Source organism: Sycon ciliatum, chromosome 1 (assembly GCF_964019385.1).
Source record: "Sycon ciliatum chromosome 1, ocSycCili1.1, whole genome shotgun sequence".
NCBI lineage: Eukaryota > Metazoa > Porifera > Calcarea > Leucosolenida > Sycettidae > Sycon > Sycon ciliatum.
Window position 1 is genome coordinate 87,593,337 of NC_088643.1, and position 15,473 is coordinate 87,608,809.

Consider the following 15,473-nt stretch of genomic DNA (forward strand, 5'->3'; position numbering starts at 1 on the left):
AAGTACTTTGCGTGTATGATCTGTCACCATGGCTCGGTGTATGAGAAGGCAAGGTGTTCAGCTTCTGACTGAGCTGAGAGTAATTGACAATTCGGTGCCTGCAAGAACTATAGCCAAGTGTGCTTTCGTTTTTAGGCGGAGAAAGATTGCTGTTGTTGGAGAGAGGATAAAAGTAGCCTGTCAAGGGAAAATGCAGAACGCCCTGGTCACTGGAACTCGTGGTTATGGCCCAGCATCAGTTCATATGCATCCAGCATTCGGAGAGAATACGTGTGTCTTGCTGGACAATAATTTTGAACCAGTTGGGACGCGGATACGTGGACCTCTACCGACTTGTCTCAGGAAATTGGGTTCAAAGACAGCCAAAGTGTGTGCGATGGCAACTCGATTCGTATGAACGACGTGTACTGGCTGGTACAGTAACTGACTTGTGTCTGCATACGCTAATGATTTTGCCAATGGATATTTGCCACTTTCAGTCCATTTGCGTGTTGCATGTGATGGCGTTGCTATTTCATTCCTTAACTTTACCGTCCTCTTCTTTGTGCTGGCTTACTTGCACAATAGTTAATATATATTTTTTGTTTCCGATGCTAACGACATACCTGCCCTGCTTAGTTCTGCCAAGAGTAGATAAACAAGGGTGTGCAACTCCCGGATGGGTTGGCCCACGGCGGAGTTTTTTGTTGACGTAATCTTTTCAAAGACGCTCGCGCTGCGAGTCTTTTGGGAAGTTTTGCCTCGTGCACTTGCCTTGGCCGGGCTTTACATTACACGGTCGGTGCCCAGCACGTGCTCTCACACTTCTCTGCGGGCAGAATATGCTTGCTCTGTACGACACACGTCATGTTTTCTGAAAAAAGGTGACGTCTACGAAAATTTCTGCTGTGGGCCAGGGTATCTGCACTTTCTGCAGAAGAGATGTGGAGTTGCACACTCTTGTGTATCTACTCTTGGTTTTACTGACGCATCCTACTCTTGAAACCTGCACTGGAAATACCTGCTCCAAAGTCGGAGTGTAGTACCAGCTGCCATGTTCACATGGTGGCGATTCTGTCCCTCCAGGAAATCGCGATTCCACGGATGCAACCAAGTTCGCGATTTTCGCCTAAACCCGCGATTTCCCGCTTTTTTTGTCGTTTTCTGCACTATATCTCAATTTTTATGCACTTTTCACGCAGTGCTTTCCATGATCCTGTAGGTTATTTGCATAGTACGACTCGGACCACTCCCGAGTAGATATACGATGCAACAAATTTCGTGATTTGGCCCAAATCCGCAATTTTCTGTAAATAATTCCGCGAATTCCTGGCAAGTTCTGCATCATTCCGCACTTTTCGTCGCATTTTTTGTTGCTTTCTGGCGCAATTTCTTGCGCAAGTTTTCGAGAGTTTTTCCGCGAATTCCCGCAGGGACAGATTTGTGAGTTGAAGCTCATTGCATGCAGCATAGCCACTCACTGCTCATTGAAACACGGCATTATCGGTTGCCACATACTGGCGTGCCAATAGCATTGCGAATGTGCATGGGGGCAGGACACAAGCCCTAGCTTATTCCTGAGGCCAGATCTAATAGTCATTTAGCAATGGTAGCTACTGTGAATATTGAGTGAAGTTATTTGTGGTAGTGGTTTGTGTGGCTTTGCTAAGCCGAAATACTTGAAGTTACATGCCAAAAATATGCTGTGTTACTCTTGATGGATATGGCCTGTCCATACGTAACGAATCCCTACAAAACAAAATCTTGTGGTATGGAATATGATGTGATGTGAAGCAGGGGTGGACAAAACTACTGAAGTACCAGGAAATCTACATAGTCTTACAAGTGTGCAACCGAGACAGTGTGGCACATTGAGGAAAGCGTAATTTGTCATTTACGTCATTTCTTGACATGTATTAAACGGGAAAACTGTCACAGATTGTATTGATGCAGTGCAACTGTAGAATTTCAGATCTCGACTTCCATGACTCGTCAAAAGTGATTTTTAAAATTAAACGACAAATTCCGCTGCCCACAACCCATATGCAGAGTTCCACACTCGTGTTTCTAATTTTTCTCTTCACAGCACATGTTGCAGTCACACGTTTTATTCCATTTTAAATAGTGAGTTTCTGCTACAGGAAACTATGTACCAAACTCCGTGTCAACTGCAGTGAAGTTTGACACGGATTTTTCATAAATTGCGCCGGTTCTGCCGTGCGTAGCATACTTGACCCCCCCCCCCCCCCCCCCACCACCACCACATGTACGAGCTCGTACTCTGCGCGCTCGGTTTTCACACGGAGGCCAGTCCGTGTGAAGCGCGCTTCACATGGAAAACGGTATGAACAAATCCGTGTGAAACTTGATCTCGAACCGCGACGAGGTTTCCATACGTACTTTGGTACGGTTTTACCGTGTACTTGTAGCAGAAACTCACTACAGTATTATGACGCTCTGCCGCCACTATCGGGACAGGCCAATATGTATGTGTATAAGGCCCACATAAGAAATGCAGCAATTACGTTCACACAGGCTGAGGCACACACATGTGATAACTGGCATGAATAGTCACCTCTGCAATGCTTTTCAACGTATAGCTCACTGCCTCAATAACTTAGCAAGCGATTCAAGAACAGCACCACAACCCTAGGCTAGATAGGCGCGTGAAACAATCATGATGAATGTCGGGTACAGACATTGGACAGAACGTAATATTAAAAGGGTGCCTATAAATAAATACTTGATGTGTTCCATGATCATATTCCTTCCAAGAAGGTGAAGCTCAAAATGATAGTTGAAATCGACTAAGGGTGGTACTAGAAAACGGTGGGACAACAACAAAATCACGGGTGGGAGAAAACTTCAGGAAAGTATGTCTACAGGATTGTTTGTACAACACTAACAATTATACAAAGAGAAAGACCAAGGAACTACAAGTTACGCTATACTGTCCACTAACACCACCAGTTACTAAACAATCAGCTCATGCGATAACATCCTTATGTTATTTCTATAACTTAGAACCTTTCAAGTTGGAAGGCTGTTGGAGTGCGCATCCAAGATGTGCTAGAGCTGTTAGTCAGTTAGTTGTAGAACGTCAGTACCGTCAGTGTCGTGCAATGTTATCGCATGTGCTGATTGTTTAGTAACTGGTGGTGTTAGTGGACAGTATAGCGTAACTTGTAGTTCCTTGGTCTTTCTCTTTGTAAAAATTAAACCTTGGCTCTCCATCTGAGTCCATACTAACAATTATAAACAGGATAAACAGGATAACATGTGAACATGTGTAGTAGTAGTACAAGTAGTATAAGTGAGTTGCTAATGATGAGAGTTGATCGCTGTGCACGGCCCCGGCAAGTACAAGACAAACTCATAACCTCTAAACACTGATCATGATACAGTTGGAATTGCTAATGACCATTGGTCACGGTAAGGGTGTTTGACACGTGTCCCTGTCCAGCCTTGTCATGAACACTATAAACACGACGATGCATGTCGTCGATACTCTCAATATAGTACGTACCAGGCCACAAAGTGGCAACATCGGTAACGGGTTCATATGGTGCAGCATGGTGTTTCTCCTGCCGCAAGTCCATCACCGCCCGATATTGTTCAGGAGTAACACGTTCGCGTGATAACAGACGCTTGGGAAGCGCCGAGAGGCTCTCACAGAGAGCATCTAGGGTTACGGCTGCATCGGGTGCCCCACGGCACTGGATGGAGTACATAGATGCGGCCAAACCCGATCCATAGGAATACATTAGCAAGCGACGGCCTTTGAGCTCTGCAGCAGGTTTCCTGCGGACAAGTCAAGATGAGAATAAAACACAACATAATATCTATTATCCTAATAGACTATGAAAAGGTACTTTAGTAGTCACTGGCAAAGTACAGTGAAATATTGCAAGGGATCAATCAAGTCACCATACTGAAGTCCGCAGTACTAAAACGTGCGCACGATTGTATTGATCATCTCTTCCTGCTACCATGACTTACTGTGCGAGCAGCGACGCCAGACAGCCGTACAATGAAGCAGTGTACATGTTGCCGATGTTTCGGCCAGTGAGGGTCGATAGTTCAGTCTTTTCATTCCACATGGCAGTGGTAGACTTGACAAGGAGTTGCTCAACAGTACGATCTCCAACTGTGTCACTCAGTGTACGACCACTGCAGAACATTTGCAACACACACACACACACAAACACAAGGTGAAGCAGGTCTCCGGAAATGGCTGCCACTGTTTCTAAGGAGATAAGACAGAGGTAAAATGCTGCATCGCTGCTATATATTCTTCTCCTAATATCAAAGAGGAAACTACTGCTTGCGTTCCATCTTTTCCGGCCTATACCAGCTGATCAACAGGCATTGCAGGAAAAAATTGACCATCTCTTCATGGCTGCCTTCCCCACCGTCAAGTCAGTTGCAAGCCCTTTTTTCAAGGTCGGATTGAGTTAAACAGTGCGACTTACGCAAGTGACTGCAATTCTGGTTGACGTTCAAGCATCTCAGGAAACCGCGCAATGTCGTTGAACAGAAGTCTACCCAGTGATTTCCTGACCATCTTTGTGAATGGAGAGTGGAAGAGAATGAAATCAGCCTTGTCCAGAGAAAACTCCTCTGCGCAGAGCACAAAGTCAGAACAGATCATGACCGTATGATTCATGGAACATTACAGGTGATGGCCCCAAATTGCCTCACATGGTGTACCACATGCAACAAACACACAAAACAAATACGCGTACCGCAACTCCACAATGTTTGCAATGTGATTTGTCATAGCCTTACCTCCAAGCGTGTGTTTTGATTTCTTGCAGAAGTCTTCATACGACTTGTCGAGTGCTTCCAGGTAGCACGACAGAGTCTTTGCCCCGTCGACTGTGGGGTACTCTGATGATAGGTTTGGCTTGTAGAAGTCATACGAATGTGCCATATAGGTGCCACGCATGCCTAAAAAAAACACCAGAATGTGTCATTTAAAATCTTGTAGGATGCATCACGCAGCTTCATAAGTAAAAATTTGGTTGTGAGCAACACTGGCTCACACTCAATAACTGCCTTTCACCAGAATAATAATATATATTATTTCAACGTTTCGGTCATGAAATAACCATTATCAGAATGTGTCATGTCGCTGATTAATGTAGTGTCATGTCACTGATTAACTTTCAAAATCTGTTTCATTCCAGCACTCCTCTCGAAAAGATGGCAAAAAAAGATGGATTAAAGAATTTCAAGTGTACAATCGGCGAGGGGACAACAATTTTAGATCGCAACAAGGATGACTAGCTGAAGTCACATTGAGTTACTTTATTAAAGAACAATGTCAAGCGATGGAAACTGTAACCGTTACACCTTCTTCTGCCTTCCTATCACTGCACACCTTGTACGCGCCTATCACTGCACACCTATGTACGCGCCCATCACTGCACAGCTTGTGCGCGCCTATCAGTTGCACACCTTGTGCAACTTCTAGCACTTACTGTTCACAGCTAACCTTGGCACCTGTTATTCTACTTATTGTATAAAACTGCTTCTTTACTAATAAAGAGACGATTATTCCACAGCCGACTAAGTGAGACGTTTACATTGGTAGCAAAGAGGATGGTTTTCGATGGTTATCTTCAGTTTGCACTGGTTCCTTCTGACGCCTGCTGTCTTATCATTCCTGGTACTCAGTTTACTGGTTTTCGCCGCTATTCGGGAGCTGCTGCGAGTTGCTAGGCTATTAGCCAACGGTCCAACGCTAACAACAGTACCTGTGACTCCTTGGAAGGGTATCGGAGCCGCGGTCAACCAGAATCAGCCTACCTCGAGACGTTGGCCTTGTACGAAGGAGCCTCAAGTGTTCGGTGGCGAGGCAAACCGGTTCAAGGAGTGGTCTTTCGCTATCGAATTGGCTCTCAAGCGCCTGGAATTAGGCAGTTCGGATAGAGAAGTGAACTATGCCGCTAGTTTCCTTGTAGGCAACGCTCGCCTTTGGCTCATCTCTTCCCTGGAAGCTGAAACCTTTCCTGACTGGCCGTCACTAAGAGATGCGCTTGCTATGGTATATTGTCCAAGCCTTCAGATTCCTGAGTTGGACGAACACTCAAGAGCGCTGCTGTTCACCAACGGGCTGTACGGCGATGTCCGAGAACAGGTACTTCGTGACCATCCGAAAACCTTGTCGGCGGCCATACAGTCAGCTCTAACCTGCGTCGCTGTTAGTTCCGTACTCGATGCCATGAGTTACCCAGTTATCCAGTCACCCAGTAAGGGCGCGTTCAGACTACCGCAACCCCCCCCCCCCCCAAACCGTGAATGCCGATAAACCGTGAAGGACATTCACACTACCGATAAACTAACGTTATCGGTGCGTAAGTTTTGCACCTCTCACCGCGGCGCTGAGAAGGGATTTTCCCTTTTTCACAGCGCGCATGCAGCCTGAGCACTTTTTTACTGCCGGGAAAACTTTACTGCCGCAGCAGCCGCGGCAGTAAAACTTTTCCGCCGGTAACGTGCCAGTAACGTCACGTGATCAAATCACCTTGGCAACTTTTCCATTCCGTCACTTTTTATCGGTAGTCTGAACACGCCCTTACCCAGTTGCCCAGTCACCCAGCTGCCCAGTTACCCAGTTATCCAGTCACCCAGTTACCCAGCCACCCCCGCCGCCTATAACTGATTTGGACGGCAACACAAGGTACATTGTCGAGGAAATCTTGGATCACCGAGTATGCAAAGGCACACCCGAGTAGATTTTCTCAAGGACGAGTCCGGAAGAGACATTGTTCCACTTAGAACTTATAAAAGGAATTTATCCTGAATCGTGTTCTTAGTATGTCAGTCTATTGTGTTTTTCCCTGATCGTATTGAGTTCTAGCAGCTTGATTTGATTTCTTCTACGACTAGTATTGCACAATCGAGAGGAGGGGGATGGTGTAACCGTTACACCTTCTTCTGCCTTCCTATCACTGCACACCTATGTACGCGCCTATCACTGCACAGCTTGTGCGCGCCTATCAGTTGCACACCTTGTGCAACTTCTAGCACTTACTGTTCACAGCTAACCTTGGCACCTGTTATTCTACTTACTGTATAAAACTGCTTCTTTACTAATAAAGAGACGATTATTCCTCAGCCGACTAAGTGAGACGTTTACAGAAACGGTGCGAAAACAATATAAAAGGAAAGAGAAATTCATGTAGGAAGAAAGAACGATGGAAAAATGCTTCGAACTGGTTTTCGTACAACACTCATCAGGAATCACCGTTGTACTAAAGAACAAATCAGAACAAAGAATTTGTATTCCTCAAAATTCCATGCAGTTAGGAAGAGGTAAGATACCCCGTCCCTCCCCCCACCCCTACATACACCAATTGTATAATGTCCATACTTCAGAATACTATTAAGACAGTCATGAAAACAGAATCGCACCGTATACTTTCACCAACAGTTTGCTCCTTGGCATGACCGATTGCTGCAGCATTCGTGTACATATTTTACTTAAAAGTATCCAAAATGCTGCTTTGGCGGCTTACCTCGCTCAAACACCAGCGGTGCATTAGGGCCTATGAGCATGGCAACAGCACCAGCACCACCAGTGGGACGTGCAGGCCCTGCGGCATACACTGCAATATCAGCAGCCACCACCACAGCAAGACGGCCTGCAAAAAAGGGAGATGAGCAATTGTGGACGTGTTATTATGTTATCAATACACATAACATCGCAACATCGGCCTGCAGTCAAGCATAAGGAGACTGCTATGCCACACATCTTCTGGGCGTCATGTATTCCCACTGTCTAGCCAGCAAGCATGCAGTCTGCATGATAGAACTACGTATGGGGGGGGGGGGGGGCGGGAAGAGGTCCCAGAAGTTGCAGAACGTCCCTGAACTACACATAGCGGCTTAAAGCAACGGCTATCTCTTCAACAGAACAACTCAGGTGTGGCCAATGGCAATGACGCACCCGGCCGGTTCATGGCATTCCGGGAAGTCATGAATTTTTGCTAATTTTGTCGTCCAAACAGCACATTACACGGCTGTTAGCTGCACTTGGATCGCGGCAACTTAGTTTTCTGCACGTGACCCATGAAAAATCAATGCATGCTCATGCATGTTCATGCATAACCATGTCAGCTGGCCTGCTCGCCCACGCATTTGACAGGTAACAATTCCATCAAATTTGAGATATCGCTTCGTTTTAAGTCTCAAAACAGTTCTAAAGTCACCAAACCACGCTGGTAATCGATGGCTATTCAATGTTAACATCTTCAGGAAGACTTCAGCCGTTTCCCGAGAGTTTGGGCATCGTTGCCGTTATTTTTCACGGTGTTCTTCTTCCTCCTGTCTGGAGCTGCAATTGCATCCTGGAATTATTTGAAAGGTATTTCGTGCGGGCTGTGGGGGGTTCCAACAGGCATAAACTGACATCGCTATAGGATAACTGGTAACTTTCACCTTCAAGGAGGTAGAGCAATGAGAATGTTTTTGTGGCGGTCGTCCAATTTTTGTGGCGGTCGTGGCTGTATTTGTGCACTTCCAAGGCTTTCATTCTGCCTGATACTACTCTGTACTGTATGGGAATCGTTGTTTAGGCACATGTAGCTGTCTTATTTGGTAGATCTGCTGTTTTCAATCACTTGGGACACTTTGTATAGCCTATTTGTCTTTCGTTCGTTCCATCTATCAGTTTTGTGGGGTGCCTTGACCTGTATTTGTGAAGTTCTCGAGTAAAGACCCTAATTCTTGACTGGAGTCACGTCTTGAATTGAATTTGCTGGGTGAGCCCTCGTTCACGCAGTTGTACTTATCGTAATAGTCAATATCTGCTTGCTGGACGGGCTAGCGGCTAGAATAGGGATGACCAAATGGTCCAAGTGTGTACTAGTACACGATTATTGTTTCCATCATCGTGAAATGAGCGTTGTGGAATTGCAGTCGTCTGCCTTTGGCACTGAGGACATGAGGAGAGTTGATTGTTACTTCTGCTCAGCAATGAAGCGATCATCAGCTCTCTTTGTTCTAATTATTGAGAGGACATACCGGCATCGCAATCAAGTAAAGACTAGGCAAACCTCGCCAACCTCCAAAGAGAGTCGAAGATATTTTCTCCAAATGCAAAGACGATCTTTGTGAGTTTGTGACTTGCATTTGCGTGCATACATGAGCAAGTCTCGGACCACGGCACGTGCGCGGTTACCATGCCATCTCAAACTGACGCCATCTTTCTAAGTTGCCGCTTCTTGACAGCCGTGATTACTACTCTGGTGATGCACATGTGATGTCGCTGATCAGAAAGACGGTGCTACCCTAGGACTACGCACCTGGCCTAGGTTCTAGTCATCAACGACGGATACAAAACATGTCAGCTCTATGAAATATACTGACCATCCCAAGAGCTGCTCTCCATCCAGTTGATGGAGTTGAACAATGCTGCTGTTCCTCCATAGCATGCATTAGTGGTGTCCAGGCCTTCCACGCTATGGTTGCCACTCTCCGCAAATAGCTGCATCAGGACACTTTTCACTGATTTGGACTTGTCCAAGATGGTCTCTGTGCCTACTTCCAATCGGCCCACACGAGCGGGCGAGATTCCATAGCGTTGAAACAGTGTGCTCACCGCGGTAAGACAAATCGACTGTATATCCTCACGGTCCGAACAGAAGCCCATATTCTGCTGTTCCAAACCTTTCGTATACTTTCCGGCACTCACTCCATCAGATACTTCCAGATCTTCCTGAGACACATACTGCCTTGGGAAGTAAATTTCAAGACCCAGAATTCCAATATTTTGAGGCCATCGGCCAGACTCAGACGCACACGTAGTAGCCATCGCACTTCTTCTTGTGAAAGTGACGCTAGCCTTTGAACATCACCGACCTTTATTGGGAATCTTCAAGCTCGACCGGCAGCTCAGCCTCACACTGCAACACAGGGAAACGCCTCAAATTATTTAACGACAGGTACATCGAACCAGATGAACTAATTTACTTGCCCCGACTACGGTATTTCGAAATGAATAAGATATTAAAATTTTCATTTCGGAAATGCTTCCCATAGATAGCTGCAAGCGAACGCACGCGTCGCGTTGTCCGATCGAATATTTTTAGTCCACATCCACACGAACACACGTGTTCTATGCTCGAGGTCCTCGTGGACATCAGAATCATACGATCACTATGAACACGTTGATGAACGACGTTTACATAGTAAAAATAGGGTTTGATGGTCTGACACCATGCCTTCGTTGACAACAGACCTCGGCATCGAGATGGGGCCACGGAAAGGGGAACAATTTTGGGCGACCACGCGTGCAGTGCAATCGGTAGAGTAATCACCTCACGCTTTGGATCTTGTCAATGTCAGATGTAATGCAGGTCACCGGTTTTGTCACTGTGCATGTGCCAGTTGATCATAGTGGGTGACCCAGGTCACCTGGTCACAGGTGGCCAACACTACAGAGCCTCAGAGTCAGACTTGTCAGAGGTCTGCTCCCTCAGCCTCCCTGCCAGACTCTGTACGACTACAAAAATACTGTAGTCGACTAGACTGTAGTGTAGACTTACCACTGTAATCATGGTAATACATGTACATGTACCAGGCCGGGAGTGGGACTTGCTGACCACATGCAGCGGTCAGCAGGCTTGGTGGAACACACTATGCCTATTATGAGTATGAGTCTGACCAAGAGGCAAGACTGCAAGAGTACAATCTAATCTACTCTTGCTATGACCAGTATGGGCCATGGATTTTTAAAATAATTGCATGGAGTGGTCACCAGGTAGATCTACTAGGTAAAGGAAAGAAGTGAGAGGTGCAAAGGGCCTAGGGAGACCCCAAGCCAAGGCCCAAAACACTGGCAGCAAGCTTGCAGTGCAGTGGTCATGAAATCGATCGGACCATAGGCATAGGATTTTAAAAATAAACAAAAAAATCAATGACAGACTTCTGTTCCATCAAAGCGACTTAGTTGTCATACGGGACCAGAGGCTGTTCCACCACAAAAGTCATGTGCAAATACCTGAGCACCAGTCTGTGAACAATGTACGGATACTACAAGTACGTACCTTGAGAACGGGTTTATTGAGTTCAACTTTATTCACAAAGCCAATTGCATGAAACAATAAAGTAGGAAACAAAGTAAACAGACAACCCACATTTGGCAATAAATAGACACTCAATTGTAGTGTTTTTTTTTTTTTTTTTTTTTCTACAAAATCCACATATCTCCAGACACTGGGGTGAATGATGGAGTGTGGTGGTGGGGCCCATTAAGCTCCGCCGACCAGAGGTCTCGGCTTCACAGCTCCATGGACGCACCAAAGGGATATTGGGTGGGGAGGATTAAATTGTAAAAGAAAACAGAAGAAAGAAAATGGAAAGATTGTATTGCTCAGTGAGCAAAAGAATAAGTTGAATATTGATGTGAACGCTGTTAGACTTTTAAATTCAAGAGGAGACTGTCCGTGAGGAGAGATTACATGTATGTCCAAGCAGGGTAGGACACTGTACCCTCTTACTCACGTATGCTATGAGTGGCCCAGTGCCAGTTCGTTCTGAGGAGATGGTGATAAGCTGCTGTCTTGAACTTTTGGATGTTCTTTGGGTGAAATGGGTGGGGAATGATAGAGGTAGGCAGCTGGTTCCAAATTGGGATGACGGAGTGGGGAAAGGCTCGGCTCACATTGTTCCGGGAATTGGCAGGAAGAACATTCTGTAACTGATGGGGATGCGCGGTGGACAGTCGTACAGCCTGGCGGGTGAGGCGTGTGGTCCTGGGTTGGTGTGTCGGGGGTGGAGCCATTCTCGAGAGAAGAGCGGGAGAATTATCGCAAAGGGCTTTATACAGGAGGCAGAGGGCAGCGATGGTGCGGCGAATTATGAGGCTAGGAAGCCAGCATTGCGGATGTATTGCCTTGATGGCTCGCTCCTGCACCCAGTCCAGCCGATTCAAGTGGGAAGGAGCTGCCCCCATCCAGACGATTGGGCAGTACTCCATAACCGGCCGGACAAAGGCTTTGTAGGCTCGAAGCCGGGCAGGAATAGTCAGCAAGTGAAATGCCTTGCGCAAGGCTCCAAGTCTCTGCGTTGCTCGGACTACAACAGTTCGGATATGCTGGCTGAATTTTAGCTGATGGTCAAACGTGACGCCGAGTACTTTGATGGAGGGCTGCTCCTCGACAGGAGTTCCATTGAAGACAATGGGGGGTATTGGCCAGTCCCGACGATGGTGGGAAATTGTAAGGGCCTGAGATTTGGCTGGCTCGAACTGCACTTTCCAATCCGAGCCCCAACTGGATACTAGGTCGACAGCAGCCTGGAGTACTCTAGCGTTGTCAGGAACAGCAGCGAGCGTTGCAATTTCGGCGTATAGGGTTGTGTCATCGGCGAATGAGGCAAGGTTGGAGCCGATTGGGAGGTGGTCTTCAAGGTCGTTGACGTAGACCAAGAATAAGGTGGGCCCCAGGATACTGCCCTGTGGCACCCCAGCCTTAACTGGGCGTCTGGCTGATGTCTGGCCGGAGATGAGGACTTGAAGTGTGCGGTTGCAGAGGTAGTCTTGGAGCCACCGATGCAGGTCTCCCGAGATGCCATACACTCTAGCCTTGTGCAACACACCAGTGTGAGACACCCGGTCAAATGCTCCAGCAATGTCGATGGCCAGCACTCGAGAAGCTCCTTTATCTCCGGCGGTGTGCACCCACTGGTGGTGGAGAGCAGTCAGCAGGTCTGCTGCACTGTGGCCGCGACGGAATCCAAATTGCCGTTCTGACAGGACGTGATTCGTCTCCATGAAGTTGCTCATTGCCCTGTTGACTATGGTCTCCATGACCTTGGAGAGGATGCTCAGTAACGACACTGGTCGATAGTTTGATGGCGACGATTTAGACTTGCGCTTGTGGACTGGAACCACGTTTGCAACCTTCCACTGTTGTGGCTGGATACCGGAGCGAAGACAGCATGTAAATAGTTTTGAAAGCGGCCGTGCCAATTCTGCAGCGCAAGCTTTCAAGACGCGGGCAGGTATCCCATCTGGACCAGTGGCCTTGGTGGGGTTGAGCTGGCGGAGAGTTCGCTCGACTGTGGTTTCGCGAAACCGGACGGTGCAGAGGTTGCGGTCAGTACGTGGTCGGACGTAAGGAAATGGAGCGGATAGGTCGTCTGCCCCTAGACTGCATTTGTTGGCGAAGTGTTCGGCCATGCACTCTGCTTTGCTGCGGTTGGTGTCGTGCTCCGTACCATCGGTGCTGCGGAGAGTAGGTATGGATGGGCTGTTTCCGTGGCCAGAGGCCTTCTTGATGGTTCGCCACCATTCACCAGACGCCATACACCCAGAGGCTAACTTCTGCGCCAGGCTTGCTGTGAATGCCTGCTTGGCAGTTGCCAGGCAATGGTTAGCCGAGTGCTTGGCGGCATTGTAACGGGCTTGCAGCTGGGCACTTGACCGGTCGGCGCAGAGTCTCCTCCATGCTCTTTGTTTCTGTGCTACAGCCTCAGTGCATTCCGGTGTCCACCAAGAGGGGTTAGATGGTTTCATGCACAACTGCTTAGACGGTATGTATCGGCGCATTCCTTCCAGAATATTCTGGGTCAAGTGCATACACCTTGCATCAGGATCATCACTGACAGTGGACTGCCAATCTGTTGTTCTAAAGAAGTGGCGGAGTCTGTCCCAGTCTGCGCGTTGGTAACGCCAGACAGTTCTGGTCACTAGTGGTTCCTCTGCTGTACTTACATGAAAGTCAGCTAGGACACAGGCATGGTCAGAGTTTCCCAGAGGTGCTAAGGTATTGACGGTCGCATCTCCCGGTAGGTCAGTCATTATTAAGTCGAGTGGGTTAAGGCCCCTGGTGGGCTCATGCACGTGCTGCTCCAAGCAGTGAAAAGCACACATGTCTTCAGTGTACACACCTGCATGAGTTGTCTTGGTGCTGCCGAGCCAATCCACGTTGTGTACGTTAAAATCTCCAGCCAATACCACATATTGACAAGATTTACGGGCCAGGTCAATGCCAGCACTGATGGCTTCAAGGGTACTGATGTCATTGTCGTGGCAGGAGCCAGAGCGATATGCAGCACACACAGCCACTGACTTCTTATCCACAGTTCTGACACTCAGCCAGATTAGCTCCTCATTACCGACCTGGATGTCATCGAGTTCTCGGAGGGCCAGACTGGCTTTGACCCAAACCGCAACTCCTCCTCCATGAGCTGTTCGATCCTTCCGCAGTGGGGAGTAGTACCCAGGCAAGGACAGTTCGGAATCAGTAGCCTTCTCAGGGGTTAGCTTGCTCTCTGTGACAATGGCAATGTCAGGTTGGTGAACGTGTACAGCATGGTGAAAGTCACCAAGTTTACTCAGTAGTCCAAATGTGTTCGTCAGCAGGATCCGAAAGGATCTAATTGGAGCTTTGAGCTTGAGTGTCGGAGGACTCGGAGAGAGCGTCACTGTGTGAGCCGGACAAGGTGTCCCCCTTTGGAGCATCACTGAGAGTGTCACTGTGTGAGCCGGACAAGGTGTCCCCCTTCGGACGCTCACGGTGGCGCCAAACCCGCGCGTACAGTGGGCGAGGCCAAAAGTTTGGCGCAGTGGCGATTTCAAGGTCAGTCGCATCGATCATCAAGCGGGCAGACACTTTCCCATCTTCTGTGGTGTGTATGCTGCACTGGTGAACCTTCACCGGTTTGTTTACTGCTGCAGAGCGTTGCTCAGTGAATTCCTTGACACTTTCTTCACTGCTATGTGAGTTCAAATTGCCCACATAGATTACGGCTTTCTTCACTCTGTGAGGTTCGTTTGATACCAGTTTCCACGTGTCATCCGTGATTGGCTCTAGCTTCAGTGGCTTGGGCTTGACAGTGGGCCGCTCAATTGCCTGGGACTTGTTCTCATCCTCCGTTGACGTTTCATGGTCACTGGCAGGGTCACCCACGCTACGGGAAGTGCTACGGTGTTCGTCTGCATCAGTGGTACACGTGTAAGGTTGAATCCAAAACTTGACAAGAAGCCGTTACCCAAATGGCCTACTGGCATGCAAAGCTGAAGGCATGTCTCTGCCTGGGTCAACACAGCCGGCGGCAGTAGGCTGAAATGGGGCTTCCGACCCCGCGCCGAATGTAAGAGGCCATGCAGCCCCCAAAGCATGTCACCAGTGACTGCCCATCACACCAGGCAGGCAAAACGATGATATGTACAACAGTTGCTGCCAGTTGAAGTTGCTGGTGCTGCTGTGGTATGACACTGAGCTAGCCTAAAGACACTGTTCCGTGTTGTCGGCTACTGCCTACTGCTGGGTACATGATTGTACAAGTACTAGTACTTGCTTTTGCTTTGGTGTGAATGGCGTTACAGTGCACATTTCTATGGGGTGTACTGATAGTGGCAAAGACCATGTCATGTAACAAGTCCTATCAAATCTGCAAAGCAGTACAGTACACAAGTGTGTAACCATCAGATACTAGGGAGGTTCCGGAGTACGATTTTTCGTGCCAAAATCCGTGGAGGT

At 47.8% G+C, this 15,473-nt stretch overlaps 1 protein-coding gene across 1 annotated transcript; it reads right to left on the bottom strand.

Annotated features, from left to right (window-relative positions):
• Positions 1 to 2,531: 2,531 nt before the first annotated feature.
• On the bottom strand, positions 2,532 to 10,102 carry LOC135806174 (hydroxymethylglutaryl-CoA synthase 1-like). Its single transcript, XM_065320328.1, has 6 exons — positions 9,355 to 10,102; positions 7,503 to 7,628; positions 4,768 to 4,929; positions 4,452 to 4,599; positions 3,979 to 4,149; positions 2,532 to 3,780 (listed from the first exon to the last, which is right to left on the bottom strand). Exons 1-6 carry the CDS (start codon positions 9,797 to 9,799, stop codon positions 3,393 to 3,395), a joined length of 1,440 nt encoding a protein of 479 aa, XP_065176400.1. The 5' UTR covers positions 9,800 to 10,102; the 3' UTR covers positions 2,532 to 3,392.
• Between the last annotated feature and the right edge of the window lie 5,371 nt (positions 10,103 to 15,473).